The 17,374-nt window shown below is 43.6% G+C and overlaps 1 protein-coding gene and 1 long non-coding RNA gene across 2 annotated transcripts in view; both read left to right on the forward strand.

The window, feature by feature from the left end:
• Window positions 1-17,374, forward strand: part of LOC103032989 (zinc finger protein ZFP2) — a 48,009-nt gene that overhangs the window by 19,441 nt on the left and 11,194 nt on the right. The window contains exon 3 of the mRNA XM_007253104.4: window positions 14,595-15,306. Coding sequence (XP_007253166.3) covers window positions 14,595-15,306 — 712 coding nt within the window. The remainder of the gene's footprint in view (window positions 1-14,594; window positions 15,307-17,374) is intronic.
• On the forward strand, window positions 2,123-3,595 carry LOC111197403 (uncharacterized). The gene is made up of 3 exons (XR_007438434.1): window positions 2,123-2,877; window positions 3,281-3,331; window positions 3,407-3,595. It is a non-coding gene; the product is annotated as an uncharacterized LOC111197403 (long non-coding RNA).

A 17,374-nucleotide genomic window follows, 5' to 3' on the forward strand; every position in this document is an offset into this window, starting at 1 on the left:
GAAGTTTTTTTTAATTCAATGGCATGTAGGCAAGTGTAATTTTTTTTTTCTTCAGGTGCTTAGCAACATTGAAAATGCGCAGAAAAGACAACAAAAGTCTTACAGGAACCGTAAGAGAAAGCTAATGAGCACAATCAGTCCTGGCGATGAGGTCTTGATTTCTCAAGATTTCAATATAAAACAGAGAAAAGACACCCTTGCTGACCGCCACAAAGGTCCTTTCACTGTGGATAGTATCTCTAAAAGGGGTGTGGCATCAGTGGTGAAAGATAATGGGACTCGATGTTGCATCAATGTCTCACGGCTAACGGTGAATTTACACTGCTCCGACGCGACAACGCACAGCGACGGATCCCATTCATTTTCAATGGGAAGCGCCGCCTCCGTCAGACGCAGTCGCGCGGTGCATCATGGGTCCGACGCGTCGAGAGCGGGGGATGCGATGCGATGAAAAGTTGAGCCGAGCTGAACTTTATGCAAATGAGTCCGTCCAACGCAATGCGTCTATCCAATCAGGGAGCAGGTGTTGGCCTGTAACGCGTCCTCAGCGCAGCGCATGAAAACATTTTAGTTCCGCTTTCAAGCGTCCAGAGAAGCCTGGAAGAGAAGTTTCAGGCTTCCCTGTTCTTTATAAAATCCCTGCTGATTCACAGGGACTCTGTCAGCGAGGAGAAAGGCTGCTGTGATTGTTGGAGTCTCTGGTGGGTTTTTAAAATATTAATATGTAATTTAATTGGAAAAGTTTGCTTTTTTCAGCTTATATACTGCTCACTAGACAGTGTAATGAAGCTCATTCAAACATTTATATCTATAAAGACACATTTATATTTATTAAGTATTGGAAATGATAATAGCTTATATAAAAAGCATTTCCCATTTATTAAAACGATTTAATTGGACGACGCAGGGAAAGCCTTTGTCACGCCCACATGCAACCGGTTGGAGGGGGGTAGTGCGACCATGTGCGTTTTCGCGTCGGAGCAGTGTAAATTCACCGTAAGGCCTTTCTACAGGTTGGAAAGTAAGAGCTAAGTAGTGTTTTTTTTGTAATGGTTGACATGTAAGGTGTATATTGTAAAGTTTATTTTATTAATATTAGACTTAATTTTTTTTATTGTCTCTTCAGATCATGGAGCAGTTCCATGTGTGTCACTTCAGGACCATGAGTATGGTACACCTGATGAAGCAACAGACCATCCTTATGCTTTTTCTGGAGAGAAATGGGAAAAAGACTTGGGTCCTCTCCAGGAAAAACTGGTAGGGGATGATTCCACCTAGCCCATTCCAAATTTCACTCTCCTTCACACACTGTTAGACACTACCAATAATTTTTTGCAATCGTATATTCAGACCATCTCTCACATACTTACACTCTCACACCATTCTCACCCCCCCTCCCTTGCTAACTCTTTTAATTGCAGTTGAAATATGTCCTGGACAAAAGCCTTCCAGCAGCAGAATTGATTGTTAAAGATGACAATATCTGTCTTACACGTGAGGACTTGTGGAGTCTTGGGTTAAATCAGTGCATGGAGTCTACTGTAAGTATATTCATGTTGCAGCATGCTTGCTCAAAGGCACAGAAATAGTTTTTTTTTTGTGTGTAATTTATGCCTTTATTTTGTTTTATTACGTCTAGATTGGGAATGCATGTTTTAAGATCATCAGAGAAGCTGCTCAAAAACATGTAATTAATTACAGAAGCTCAAACATTGTTATTTTGTATACTTCTTCATGGGTACTTGTATACATTTGCTAATCTTGTTGTGTTGTAAATAGGGGAAAGATGTTTACATTGCTGACATGTATGTGGTTCCCACATGGAAAACGATGAATGTGGACCCACTCTCAAGTTTACCGGTAAAGTGAAGTTAAACACACACACAGACAGACAGTTGCACATTAATGCAATGATTTCTGTACAATGCACAGTAGTTGAATGGTTGCATTTTCTTTCTCTACACCAGAACAATCTGTGTTCCAAGGATGCGATTTTGTTCCCTGCATGGAGTATGCAACAGAATCAACTGGATCACTATTTGCTATGTGTTGAGTTACAGTTTCAAAAAATAGATATTCAGATTTTTAGAATGAAGTTTGTTGATTAGCTTATCATTTTGAAATATGTCCATTGCAGGTTTTACTGGTTGTGGAGAGAGAGATCATTTTTCTAGATTCTGTACTCCCTGGTGGTTTTGGAGATGACTCGTACAAAACGATATTTAGGTTAAGAGAGAGGAAAAAGTTGCCCTTGTTCAGTGGCTTTTACCAATAATATTTTACGCAAGAGCCATGTTCTGTGGCTGCTGATTTACACAAAAGCCTTGTTCTATGGCTGATGATTTACAAAAAGCCTTGTTCTATGGCTGAAAATTAACAAAAAGCCTTGTTCTATGGCTGATGATTTATAAAAAGCCTTGTTCTATGGCTGAAAATTAACAAAAAGCCTTGTTCTATGGCTGATGATTTACAAAAAGCCTTGTTCTATGGCTGAAAATTAACAAAAAGCCTTGTTCTATGGCTGATGATTTACAAAAAGCCTTGTTCTATGGCTGAAAATTAACAAAAAGCCTTGTTCTATGGCTAATGATTTACAAAAAGCCTTGTTCTATGGCTGATGATTTACAAAAAGCCTTGTTCTATGGCTGCTTATTTATAGCTTTGTTCTTTTGTTTTATGTTTACGCAGAAGCCTTGTTCGATGGCTGTAGGATTAGGTCTCATTTTATGAAACTAGACCATGGAGAACAATTGTATGACTATAGGTTTCAGTAAGTGTGTGTCCATAATTAATTCTTTTTCCCATTTTATGTGCAGACATATTGCAGGCCAGATTGACCCAAGACCCTGGACAGAGAAGACCGGCAGAAGTTTTGATGTAAAGCCTTTTCTTTATTTTCTTACTGGGTTATATAAAACTCTGGACATCAGTTGGCTTAAATGTAATGTAAGACTATAGATATTTTCTTTTGAAGAGAATTTTCTACTGTGATTTTGGGAAACTGAGCCATGACTAGCCCACCAGTTGATACTTTTTGCTATATTCATTCGTCTTCTTTCCACCATACATTCTTTCTTGTCCAGACCTAGGGACTTTCTGTCTATTTTACACAATTTGAAACAATCTCTATCTTCAGCACATCTACTTCATGTATTAATGGCTTTTGGCAGTAACTCAGTAAGGGGGAACCTAAGCTTACTTTAGTGAAGCACTTGTCTACATCTGTTTCTATTGGTTCAACACCTTTACTTAACAGTAATATTTAATATTTTGTTTCCAGCACTTCCCTCAACAAACTTCTGGGAACTACTGTGGCATCCTTATACTCATTGTAAGCATCCTTTTAAGTTGTGATAAGCAGCATTTTGAGTTATTGGGTATAATAGAGAGATTTATTTTTTTACAGTATGCCCTCTGTATCTGCACCAATACCCCATTTATCTTCACAGAGGTAAGTTGCATCTATTAATATAGAAAAAATATTTCAAACCCCACCCCAATTGTCTGATCATTGTTATATATGTTTTAGAATGATGTGCCATTAATCCGCCAGTGGTGGTGCATCCTACTGATGGAAAGATTTCAGATTGAAGGGTAAGGCCACTCTGCTAAAGTATTCATGCCTTTTCTGCATTTTATTTCATTTGATTACCTGCTGATTAAGTTTTTTGATTCAACAGACATGGCCAGAGGTTTGCTTTCTGGACTGACAAGGCTAGCAGGCTATTGCAAGGGACCCTTCAGCCACTTTTTAGGGTATCTAGGTCAATCACTTCAGACATTCCACCTCATGTGCAAACCATGGTCAACCGCACAGCCCAAGAAAAGAAGCTGGTAGACTTTGCTGTACAAGACCATGGAGTCCGGCAACATTTGTTGGTATGTTTGTCACACATTAACAATGTTTGTTATTTACAATTTGCACATTGTTTTACCATTACAGTGTTATAAGCAAATAAGCAAAAGGCCTTATAATTCATGCTTGTTGTCACCATGTGTTGGGGGACTTTTTTTTTTTTTTTTTTTTTTTTTTATGTGGATTTACAGTCCAAAACTTTTAACATAAACTACTTTTGACATTCAACTAGAAATGTTAAATGTTTGCTCATGTTTTGATGAAGTGCTTTTGGCACTTTGCCTTTTGACCTAAGGGTGTACTCTGTGGAAAAGAGCCTTCGAAGTGGCTCAGCAGAATCCAGAAGGGATCATCTCTACGGGTGCCAGTGTACCTGGACTCGGAGGAAGAACAGGACTCCCTATTTTTCTATCTTCAGGATGTCCTGAAATCTGCACCAGTAGAATTCCACATTGAGGATCAAGTGCAGTTCATTTTGGATGTTTTGTTCCCAGAGGTAAGGTTACTAGGTATGCAGTAAATATCTATTAACAATGTTAAATAGCCTGTTGTGACTTAAGTTACATAAAAATTTTAATCAAATGTATCTTTTTTTAAAATCCAATAGAGTAGTACTGTGAGACCATGATAACCACAATACATTTTCTCAGACAGTTATTGGGTCATTTTCAGCAGTGACACTAACGCTAATGCTGGAGTTTTTAAACACCTCAGTTTCACTTGCTTGACCTGAATAGTCCACCGGCGGTGGACATCCAGTGAGCATTGATGAAGGACTAGAGTATTGACAGCACCAACTATGCAGCAACAGACTCAGAGCTTCTATCTGACTTTACATATACACTGTGGTGCAGATAGGTAGGAGTGTCTAATAGAATGAGAGACAATAAATGGACACAGTGTTTAAAAACTCCAGCAGCACTGATATATCTGATCCACTCACTGTAAGGGGCCGCCCGCGCCGTGGTCTTCCCACCACTAGAGGGAGGCCACGCTCTAAGCCAAGTGGTAATCAGCGCGATTAACAACAGCTGGTGTCACTACCTTATAAGGGCTTCCTTCCGGTTCCTCGGCGCAGAGTCTTGAGTATTCCTGTGAGAAAGCAAGACCACGCCGGTTTTCCTAGCGATCTCCTTAGAGTTGCCAAGTGGCTCTCTTTTTCTCTTCACCTCTATGAGAACAGTGTATACTGGGCTCAGTTCAGAGAGGTTCTCTTTATTCCTTCTTTTTCTCTTCACCTCTATGGGAACAGTGTATACTGGGCTCAGTTCAGAGAGGTTCTCTTTATTCCTTTCGGAGCTACCTGCTTCCCTTTAATCCCTCCACCTCGTTGGTCGTGTCACCACGAGGCTGTCTTTCTTCTTTTCTCTCTCTCACTTTCGTCACAAAAAAAAAAAAAAAAAAAAAAAAAAAAAAACTTTCTATCGTTTCTAGCGACCAGAGGGGGAAACCTTTTCCCTTCTAACTTCGCTTATCTTTTTTATCTAGCCTTTATTGGTTGGTTCTCACAGTTTACAAATCATTAATCCTGCTATAATTATTATTATTATTTTCTTTCACTTCGTTTACTTTGCTCGCGCTCCCGCTTGCCACGAGTCATTTAGTTCTTTCCAGCGCTGACGTCATCGGCTCGTCCCCGGTGGCGCAGTGTGTAGGCAGCGGTCGCCGCGCCTCAGAACCCATTCTCGCGGGTGTTCAAACCCCGCTCTCCGCGATTTTTATTTTGACTTTTTCAAACCTTATACTGTCGCTTTGTGTCTTCATTTCTTTCATTTCGCCACAGTAAAACAGTTCTTTCTACTCTTACACTTTAGTTTGTTTAATTATTTGGTGTTCTATACCCTGCCCCCAGTGTTAAAGCACCTACAGTCACTAATCACTCATATCCCTCTATAGTGTTGTGGTCTACTCATTGGCCCTTCACACAAACGGTCTGGGTTCAAACCCAGCTCAATGCAATTCTGCCATATTTGCTTTTGAGTTCATCCTGGTGCTATATTTCACCAGGTTAAATACAATCTGAGACAGCTATCTGGATCTTACCTTTAGGGCAGCTGTCTCATTACAGCAAGACTCTGCCAGAATATGGACTCAGCAGATAAGGCAGCAATGCAACAGGCCATAACCTCTCAGGGTGCTCGTCTGGGCAAGCATGAAGACGCGTTAAATCAGCTAGCTGAGCGTCTGCAGGAGTTAACGGTGGCTGTCCAACAGTTGGCCAATCCACCCAAGGATGAAGCCCCACCTGCTGCTGAGGCTCCGCCTCTCACTGCATCCTCCGCAGACATAGTGCTACCAGCCCCCATGAGATTCAATGGTGAGCCAGGTGGATCTCGGGGCTTTCTGCTCCAGTGCTCTTTGGCTTTTAAGCAAGCCCCTAATCGGTTCCCCACTGAGGAGGCCAAGGTTGCATACATGATTTCCCTCCTTTCTGACCGTGCCTTAGAATGGGCTACAGCCCTTTGGGAGGCCGGTTCTGTAGACTGTACCACCTCTTCTCTATTTGCCGGAGCCATGAGGCGGACATTTGATAGTTCCAGCAGGGGCAGTGATGCTGCCACTGCTCTCCTCAATGTACGCCAGGGTTCTCGGTCTATTGCGGACTATAATATCACTTTCCGTACCCTGGCTGCTGAGAGTGGGTGGGACTGCCTTGCTCTTATGGCTGTTTACCAACAAGGCCTCAGTGAAGAGCTAAGAGATCTCATGTCAGTCCGTGATCCTCCAAATTCTTTGGAGGACCTGTATGACTTGGCTCTTAGGCTTGACAACCGTCTTCGTGAACGTCGCCGGGCCAGCAAGAAGGGGCCTCGCACTCCTCAACCTCAGGAACCTTCTCCTCATTCCCGGCCACAGTCTCGGGCTGATGGGAATGAACCCATGCAACTCGGTCGCACCCACCTCACCCCCCAAGAGGCCGAGACACGTCGCCGTCAGGGCAGATGTATGTATTGTGGAGGGGACGACCACAAGATAGAAAAATGCCCTGTTAGGCCAGTAAAAGGCCAAGCCTACCCCCGGTAGGGGACCCCAGGGTAGGCTCTCTCCTCAGTCCCCAGTCAAGTGGGCTGTTTCTCCCAGTCACTTTGATATGGGGAACACCACCTAAGGAGGGACGCCTGACTGCCTTTATTGACTCCGGTGCAGCAGGCGATTTCATGGACATCTCCACAGCACGCCAACTGGGTTTACCCCTGGAGTCCCTCACCACTCCTCTACCAGTGTCGGCTATAGATGGCTTCCCACTAAGATCAGGGGCAATTAACCAACAGACCAAACCAGTCATTATGAAAGTGGGTCAACATACTGAACGCCTATCTTTCTTTTTGACCCAGGCACCAAATCTACCTGTTATCTTGGGGTATTCTTGGCTGCAAAGGCATAACCCCCATATAGACTGGCTCTCAAAAAGTATTCGTCAGTGGGGTCCCCATTGTAGGGCTTCATGTTTACGCCCTGGCCTCCTGGAGAGTCATGGAACCCCACACCAAAAGCCTGTTGACCTGACGAAGGTACCAGAGGCTTACCATGACCTCGAGGAGGTCTTCAGCAAGCAAAAGACTGAGGTCCTACCACCTCACCGTACCTTCGATTGTGCCATCAAATTAATGCCGGGGACTGTTCCTCCTAGGGGGCGCCTCTTTTCTCTATCAGGGCCTGAGAGAGAGGCTATGGAGGAGTACATCAAAGAAGCACTGGCACAGGGGTTCATCCGTCCTTCAACATCTCCTGCTGGGGCAGGATTTTTCTTTGTAGGCAAGAAGGACGGGGGTCTGCGACCGTGTATTGACTACAGAGGTCTTAACAAAATCACGGTCAAGGACCGCTACCCTTTGCCTTTGATGACAACCGCCTTTGAGGCACTCCAACAGGCCTCCGTTTTCACGAAATTGGACCTTCGGAGTGCCTACAACCTGGTGCGGATCCGGCCTGGGGATGAATGGAAGACAGCATTTGTCACCCCTACAGGCCACTATGAATACCTAGTCATGCCTTTTGGGCTGATGAATGCACCAGCTGTCTTCCAACGGCTTATCCATGAGGTCCTGCACGAGACCCTCGGCCTTTATGCTTTCGTTTACCTGGACGACATCCTCATATTCAGCAAAGACCTGAAGGAGCATGTTGTTCATGTTCGAAGAGTGTTACAGCTACTCCTGGAGAACCATCTCTTTGTAAAACTTGAGAAGTCTGAATTCCATGTTTCTACAGTGCGGTTCCTGGGGTTCGTGGTCTCCAAGGGCAGCTTAGCTATGGATCCTGCCAAACTGAAAGCAGTGGCCGAGTGGCCTCGTCCCACCTCCCTCCGCCTGGTCCAACGTTTTTTGGGCTTCGCCAACTTTTACCGCCGGTTTGTTAGGAACTTTGGCTTGGTTGCTGCACCACTCACTGCTCTGACCCGCAAGCAGCCAGGCCTATTCCAATGGACCGACGAGGCCCAGAAAGCCTTTGAGGAGCTCAAACACCGGTTGACCAGTGCCCCTGTCTTACGCCTCCCAGATCCTGACCTCCCATTTTTGGTGGAGGTGGATGCCTCGGACATTGGGGTTGGTGCTGTCCTGTCCCAGCGCTCAGGGGAGAACAACAAGCTCCATCCCAGTGCTTATTTCTCTCACCGTTTGACTCCCACTGAAAGGAATTATGACGTGGGAGATCGGGAACTCTTGGCCGTTAAGATGGCCCTTGAAGAATGGAGACACTGGCTAGAGGGATCCAAACACCCGTTCTTGGTCTGGACGGATCACAAGAACCTCTCTTACATCCAGAGTGCTAAGCGACTGAACCCTAGACAGGCCCGTTGGGCCCTGTTTTTCAGTCGCTTTGACTTCACTCTGTCTTACCGTCCAGGATCCAAGAACATTAAGCCTGATGCCCTTTCCAGGCAGTGGGAGGAACCCTCTGTACCACAGTTCTCTCCAATTCTTCCCCCCGAACGTATACTTGCTCCTCTGCAGTGGGAGATTGAAGGAGTAGTCCGGACAGCCTTACAAACTGAGCCAGATCCAGGCGGAGGTCCCACCAACAGGCTGTATGTCCCCACCTCTGCTCGGGCTCAGGTTATGCACTGGGGACACACCAGTCCTGTTTCAGGCCATCCAGGGGTTAATCGCACACTGGAATTCCTGAGCAGACGATTCTGGTGGCCTAAGATGGCAAGAGAGGTTCGGCAGTTTGTGGCTTCCTGTGATGTATGTGCACGTAACAAGGAGCCCAGGACTAGGCCCCCTGGACTGCTACATCCTTTACCTGTTCCACATTGCCCATGGTCACATCTGTCCTTGGATTTCATCACCGGATTACCCAAATCCAGGGGCAACACGGTCATTCTGGTGATTGTGGACAGGTTTTCAAAGGCAGCTCGATTTATCGCCCTGCCAAAACTCCCGTCATCTCGGGAGACTGCTCAACTCGTTCTCCACCAAGTCGTGCGGTACCACGGGATCCCTGTAGACCTGGTATCAGATAGGGGCCCCCAGTTTTCAAGTCGGTTCTGGAAAGCTTTTTGTACTTCTCTGGGGGCTTCTGTCAGTCTGTCCTCAGGGTATCACCCCCAGTCTAATGGGCAGACCGAGCGGGTGAACCAAGACCTTGAGCAGTCTCTCCGGTGTCTGACGTCCACTTGCCCTGCCACCTGGACGGATCACTTGTTGTGGGCTGAATACGCTCACAACACCCTGTGGCACTCCTCTCTGGGAATGTCCCCTTTCGAGTGTCAGTTTGGTTATCCGCCTCCCTTGTTTTCAGACCAGGAGGCAGACACAGCTGTTCCCACTGCACTCAGTATGGTGAGGCGTTGCAAGAAGGCGTGGCGACGTGCACGTGCCACTTTGCTGGCACAAACCGCATCACGCAAGGCCGCTGCAGATCGGAGGCGTATGCTGGGGCCATCTCTACGTCCAGGTCAGCGTGTGTGGTTGGCGGCTAAGGACCTTCCGCTTAAAGTGGTCAACAAAAAACTGGCCCCTCGTTACATCGGGCCCTTCAAGGTCATCCGCCGTGTCAACCCTGTGTCATACAGGCTGCAACTCCCACCGTCCCTTAGGATCAATCCCACTTTCCACATTTCGCGTCTCAAGCCATTCCTGTGTTCAACTGGGGCCAGGCCTGTAGATCCACCACCCCCTCGCATGGTGGCGGGTTCGCCAGCCTATACGGTAAATAAAATACTGGATTCCCGTATGGTGAGGGGCCGAGTCCAGTATCTGGTGGATTGGGAGGGTTATGGTCCCGAAGAGCGCTCTTGGGTTCCAGCTGCCCGGATTCTTGATCCGGATCTCATCCGGGCTTTTCGGCGTGATCAGGCGGCTGGGCTTGGGACTTCTGGAGCCGCCCCTCCGGGAGGGGGTCCTGTAAGGGGCCGCCCGCGCCGTGGTCTTCCCACCACTAGAGGGAGGCCACGCTCTAAGCCAAGTGGTAATCAGCGCGATTAACAACAGCTGGTGTCACTACCTTATAAGGGCTTCCTTCCGGTTCCTCGGCGCAGAGTCTTGAGTATTCCTGTGAGAAAGCAAGACCACGCCGGTTTTCCTAGCGATCTCCTTAGAGTTGCCAAGTGGCTCTCTTTTTCTCTTCACCTCTATGAGAACAGTGTATACTGGGCTCAGTTCAGAGAGGTTCTCTTTATTCCTTCTTTTTCTCTTCACCTCTATGGGAACAGTGTATACTGGGCTCAGTTCAGAGAGGTTCTCTTTATTCCTTTCGGAGCTACCTGCTTCCCTTTAATCCCTCCACCTCGTTGGTCGTGTCACCACGAGGCTGTCTTTCTTCTTTTCTCTCTCTCACTTTCGTCACAAAAAAAAAAAAAAAAAAAAAAAAAAAAAACTTTCTATCGTTTCTAGCGACCAGAGGGGGAAACCTTTTCCCTTCTAACTTCGCTTATCTTTTTTATCTAGCCTTTATTGGTTGGTTCTCACAGTTTACAAATCATTAATCCTGCTATAATTATTATTATTATTTTCTTTCACTTCGTTTACTTTGCTCGCGCTCCCGCTTGCCACGAGTCATTTAGTTCTTTCCAGCGCTGACGTCATCGGCTCGTCCCCGGTGGCGCAGTGTGTAGGCAGCGGTCGCCGCGCCTCAGAACCCATTCTCGCGGGTGTTCAAACCCCGCTCTCCGCGATTTTTATTTTGACTTTTTCAAACCTTATACTGTCGCTTTGTGTCTTCATTTCTTTCATTTCGCCACAGTAAAACAGTTCTTTCTACTCTTACACTTTAGTTTGTTTAATTATTTGGTGTTCTATACCCTGCCCCCAGTGTTAAAGCACCTACAGTCACTAATCACTCATATCCCTCTATAGTGTTGTGGTCTACTCATTGGCCCTTCACACAAACGGTCTGGGTTCAAACCCAGCTCAATGCAATTCTGCCATATTTGCTTTTGAGTTCATCCTGGTGCTATATTTCACCAGGTTAAATACAATCTGAGACAGCTATCTGGATCTTACCTTTAGGGCAGCTGTCTCATTACACTCACTGTACCAGCACAACATGCACTAACACCTCATACACCACCACCATTGCTAATCACTTCTAATCACTGCACTGCAGTGCTGAATCTTTATAATGCAGTTTTATAATTTATATTTAATTTTTTTAACCCTTTTGTTAGTGCATCACCCAAGCCATGTCTACACTACAGGGAATAACTATACAAGAGGCTGAAGAGTTGTTTCTTTCAGGTCCTAACTACAGCAGAAGGTAAAAACAGTTACCTGTGTTTGAAATATCTGTATGAATGTTTATTTATTGTGACTACCATTTTAATTGGGTGGGTGGTTGCGTGTTTGTGTCGGGGTACTTTGAGTTGGGGAGGATGGGTTTTTGTGTTGTGGTGGGTGTTTGTGTCGGGGGGGTTGGGTGTGTTGGGGTGAGGTGGGGTGGGAGTGGGGTGAGGTGGGGTGTGTTGAGGTGGGGTGGGGTGGGGTGTGTTGGGGTGAGGTGAGGTGGGAGTGGGGCGGGGTAAGGTGGGAGTGGGGCGGGGTGAGGTGGGGTGAGGTAGGGTGGGAGTGGCTGGGTGGTTGTGTGTTGAGAGGGATGTTTTTCTTTTGTTTTGCTTTTTGCTCTCATGCTTTCTCTGAGAAGAAAATAAACTGGTATTTTGATAAATGTGTTGTACCTTATTTTTAATGGTTTGTAGCATATTGATACAGGACCACATTTAGAGACATGGTATTTGGTTCCCATTTCTAAACATTCTGCTGTGTATTTTAAGCAAAAATAAAAGTTTTTTATTAATAAACTCTTTGTTAGCTTGAGGAATATTACAAATGGTCAAAGACCACACCACCACCCCATATAATGGATATAACCCAAACAGGTTTGTTATAATGGTAAACAAATTAAATTTTTTAAATGCCTCATACACCCTGTAATACTAAATTTGACAAAGCATAAAATGCACAGTTTATATATCAACTGCTCAAGAACAAAGAACATTATTTTACATACATTTTAATAGATTATTTTGTTTGATTTTCGAAATATATTTAGTTTAAACACCTATCAGTCTATCTATAATTCAGAAAACGGAAGTTAAGCTTGAGCAGCGACCTCACAGAGCCGAAAACTGTTGACACATGCGCACAATGGCTGGTGTAACAGCCGTGGCTACCTGATCTGTGCCCCTGCTCAGTTTTCAATGCGTGCGCATGCGCGGAACAAATCGGGCAGGGGGTACAGATCGGGTAGTGACACTGCTCCTGCCTTGGCCTGCAGCGGCGACATTTTTAAGCTGTTGACCCTCATTCATTTTCAGCAGTTGTTACTGCAGTAGGGGTTATAGCCGCGATGTTGCTGTGCCGTCCCTTTTGTTCTGTCTCACTGATACCAGAAGTACAGGACGGTGGAGATAAATAAATAAATGAAGAAATGTGGAAATAAATAAATAAATAAATGTAGAAATGTTGAAATAAATAAATGAATGAATAAATAAGTGTTGAAATAAATAAATGAATAAATGCTGAAATAAATAAATGAATGAATAAATAAATAAATGCACATATAAGTAAATATATAAATAAATATATAAATAAATAAGAAATGTATTAATTTATTTATTTACCTATGCAAATATTCATTCATTCATTCATTCATTTATATGTGCATTTATTTATATATTTATTTATTTATTTCAACATTTATTTATTTATTCATTTATTCATGTATATATTTATTATTTCTACATTTATTTATTTATACTTATGTCATTTTTGGTCCTCCATAGTACAGCTCAAACACACACACACACAAAAACCTATACAGTATGTGTGTATATGTACAGTACTGTGAAAATGTTTTAGGCCGATGCAAATTTCTTAAAACCAATCATCTCAATATTAAGTTGAGTTAATATTGAGTTTTACTTGGCAAAGGTACCACGTATTAAAACAGATACAAATAAAAATAAATACGGTAAAAAGTAACAAGAAGTCCACAGGTGCCAAACCTTTGTTTGGGCGAACCTATTAAACCAATGTTTTTCATAGTACAAAGTAGGGCTGTGAATCTTTGGGAATCCCAAAATTCGATTCAAAATTGATTCTTGGGGTCACAATTAAATTTTTTCCTGATTCTTTCAAATCAGTTGGATTTCTTTTTCTTCATCCTCCATACTTTAGCGGCGCAACAACAAACACTGTAACACAACACTACATGCCCCTCTGTAGCCTAATAGGGAGAGGCAGTAAGAGCACTGTCGTGCAGAGCTTTTTAACTGTACCGCAGAGCTCAGCTAGTTAAAGAAACAGTCCGGGGTCTCCGTTCTCGTATTTGGTCTTCATAATGCATGCATAATGTTGTTACCCCTGTCTTAACTTTTGGAACATGTTACAGGCATCAAATTCAAAATGAGTGAATATTTGCAACATTAAATTTCTTGTCTTTGTAGTGTATTCAATTGAATGAGTTAAAAAGAATTTGCAAATTGTAATCTGTTTCTGTTTTCTTTTTTTCCCTTTATTTTTTAAATATGTAAACTTTATGAATTAAACGTAAATTTAATATAAATCTTTGTTTTATGTCTTTCTTTGAGCTTCCAGACAAAGTTTTTCTCTCATTAACACTAATTGAGTAAACAGAATACTCTATTTAAACCAATGGTAAATTCCTTATTAGTGTTTCCTATAATAATATATAATAATCATATTGATGTACTGATGTACAAAGTGGTTATTTACATAAATTTTATGTACAAATAGCTTGTAGCTTGTAGTAGTAGGAATAACATTGTAGGTTCCTGAACCTCCTAGTTCTTAGAAAACAAATTCACCAACAGTAAAAGACAAAGTACCTTCAGTTACAAAAGTTTTGCTTAACTTGTGTTGGGCACTGGACCAAGTTCTGTGGCAGGATCTCAGCCAGCTTCAAGAACAGTCAGAAACCAGTGTAGGCCCAGTCCTGGTCCTACGTTCAAAAAGACACTGGGCCGAGTCCGGTGACCGAATCTCAGCCAGCTTTGAGGAGTCAGAAACCGAATAAGGCCCAGACTTGGTCCTACGTTCAAAAAGACACTGGACCGAGTCCGGTGACCGACTCTCAGCCAGCTTCGAGGAGTCAGAAACCGAATAAGGCCCAGACTTGGTCCTACGTTCAAAAATACACTGGGCCGAGTCCGGTGGCCGGTTCTGGGCCACCTTTGAGGACAGTCAGAAACCAGCTAAGGCCCAGTACTGGGCCAGCACTCGGTGGCTATCTGGGTAGATGTTTCAGTAAACTCTGTACTGTGTTTTTTTTCCAGAGTATGGCAGGATTGAACCCATCCCAACCTATATCAACTACCTCCTCACCTTCAAACCAGGGAGCAAACAGCAAAATCGTCACAGGCTCCACACTTAACTTACCCAGAAGCCCAAAGAAACAAACCCAAAGAGCCTCCCCTGTTCCCCTCATCCGCTACCAGTGTGGTGAGTGTAGCACTCTGTTCTCTTCTCTTCCTGAGTGGCAGCAGCACAGCAAACTGGGCCTGTGTTGTGCGACTGGATCAGGAAGTGAAGATGCATTGAATCCTGACACAAGTAAAGAGAGTAAAGAAGAAACGAGAGTCAAGGCTGCGATAGAGAAGGACAGTGCTGAAGCTGATCTGCATAATGAATCAGTGACCAAAAATGAGGAATCCGACCAGCAGAGTAACAAACTTCATAAGAATCTTGGACCCCAAACAGATGAAGCTTCTTCAGCCTCAGCCTTAGACTGTGAGCCATTATACTCATCTCCAGTCACAGTGGACACATTCCTCTGCATGCAGTGTGGCTCAGGCTTTCATTCAGAAGAAGCACTGGCTGCACACCGCAGCTCCTATCACGGTCTGGAGCGCATGCTCCATCGCTGCTTCATCTGCAGCCAGGAGTTCATGAGCACTACACAGTACCTGTACCATCGACGGCAGCACAGAGAGAATGGAGAGGAGCTACTCATCACAGCGGCCCAGAGCACTAACTATGCATCCACAGGTAAGATCACTACTCTGCTACTGTCATGCATTTCTACATTACTGTACTGGAACTATTTTAGCACTGGCACAATGATTAAGAAATTGCTGGTTCGAATCCCGGTCATGCAGCTTGCCATCAGCTGCCGGAGCCCTGTGAGAGCACAATTGGCCATGCTCTCGTCACTCCTAGGGTGATGTCAGTCAGCACAAGGCATCTGAGAGCTAATGTATCGGAACCGGGTCGCTGCGCTTTCCTCCGAGCGCGCTGCATCAGCAGCAGTTCAAAAAGAGGCAGTGACTGACTTCACATGGATCAGAGGAGGCATGTGATAGTCTTTACCTTCCTGGCGTTGCAGCATCACTAGTAATGGTGGATATACATCTGAGTAGCAGCTGAAGGGTGGGACAATCGGCCAGATGAATTAGGGAGAAAAATGAGAGAAAATTAGAAAACAAAAACTATTAATGCACTCAGTAATTTAGTAATTCTAAAGTTTTCGAATTATTCAGGTGTTCGTGTAAACCACATACTTAGATTTACTTAGAGAACGGATTAAGCCCTAGAAATCTGAGAAAGAAATCTTATAACTAATGCTGTATTTATTTGGTTTTGTCAGGCTGTGCATGCATGCAAATATAACCAGGTTTGAAAGGAACGATCAGTAATAAATGCGAGTGAGTGAGTGTGTGAAAGGGCTACAGGAGTCCAATTTCCAAACACAGAATAGACGTTTCTGCTGAAGATTTCTATGTGGAACTCATGCTTGTGAAACGGGGTTCCATATGATGTTCGGCGGTCTTCACTCACCACATGGACGACACAATGTAATATTTATTGTCGGTACCTTTACATTTTGGTATTAATACTCATACAGTACTAGTTAAATGTCTGGGCACACCTCAAATTCAGTGTTTTTTTTTTATTTTATTGCACCATAGATACTAATAGTCAACATTGTAGAACAAATGGAATTATTTAGTAAGCAAAATAGTGTTAAACAAACCAGAATGTTTTATACTTTAGATTCTTCAAAGTAGGCACCACTTGCTCTGTAAATGACAGCTTTATAAATCACTTTCTCAGTGAGCTTTTTGAGGTAGAGTCACCTGAAAAGGCTTTAAGTTAACAGCTGTGCTGAACTTATCAAGAGTAATGTTCTAATACAGGGGTCGGTAATAGGTGGCCAGATGTAGCTCGCAAGCATTAAACATCTGGCTTGTGAGGTTATTTGAATTATTGTAAACGTAAATGAAAAAATATAAATAAATAAAATAAAATGCTTCTCTGGCGAGCTTTTGTTTACATCCTCCCCCGTTTCTCTGTCACGCTCGGCTTTAGTGACTTTAGTTTCTGCCCATTCTTGTTTTTATGCCCATTCTTGGGCTCCCTATCTCCTTTTAAGGGCATTTTTTCCCCAACTGTGTCTCAATTTACTAGCCTGCAGTGATAGTGTATTGGACCACGACCCTGACGACACGGTTTAGATCCTGTGTGAGATGCGTGAGTGTGTTTATTTATTTATTAATTTTTTCCTTTCTTCTTGGTCTTACCTGCTTTGAATTCAACTGTTCTGCAACTGGGTTCAACAACCCTCTGGGCTGGAGAGCTACTAGTCTGTAGCACTCCATCCCATTACACTTCATTTTTCAAAACAGATTTTTTTTTGTTGGTGTATTGTTTTGAAAAATATCTGGCCCGTGGCTAAACTTAATTGACGACCCTGTTCTAATCCATACAGTACTATGGTAAGGACTACTCAAATAAATAATGAAAAATATACTTTAAGAAATGAAAGTCAGTCAAAAAAATCTAAAAAAAATCAGGAACTTTGAAAGTATCATAAAGTGTATTTGCAAAGACCACCAAAAACGTTATGATGAAACCGGAACCAGGAAAGGAACAGGATAAGTTCATCAGAGTTACCAGCCTCAGAAACCGCAAGTTATCTGCACCACAGACAAGAGCATCTAAATGCTTTACAGAGTATTTTGGTTTGTTTAACGTTTTTAAGTTACTACATGATTTATTATGTGTTCCTTCATGTTCTGGATAGCTTCAGTATTCATTTACAATGTGGTAAAAAGCT

Source organism: Astyanax mexicanus, chromosome 3, assembly GCF_023375975.1.
Source record: "Astyanax mexicanus isolate ESR-SI-001 chromosome 3, AstMex3_surface, whole genome shotgun sequence".
Lineage (NCBI taxonomy): Eukaryota > Metazoa > Chordata > Actinopteri > Characiformes > Acestrorhamphidae > Astyanax > Astyanax mexicanus.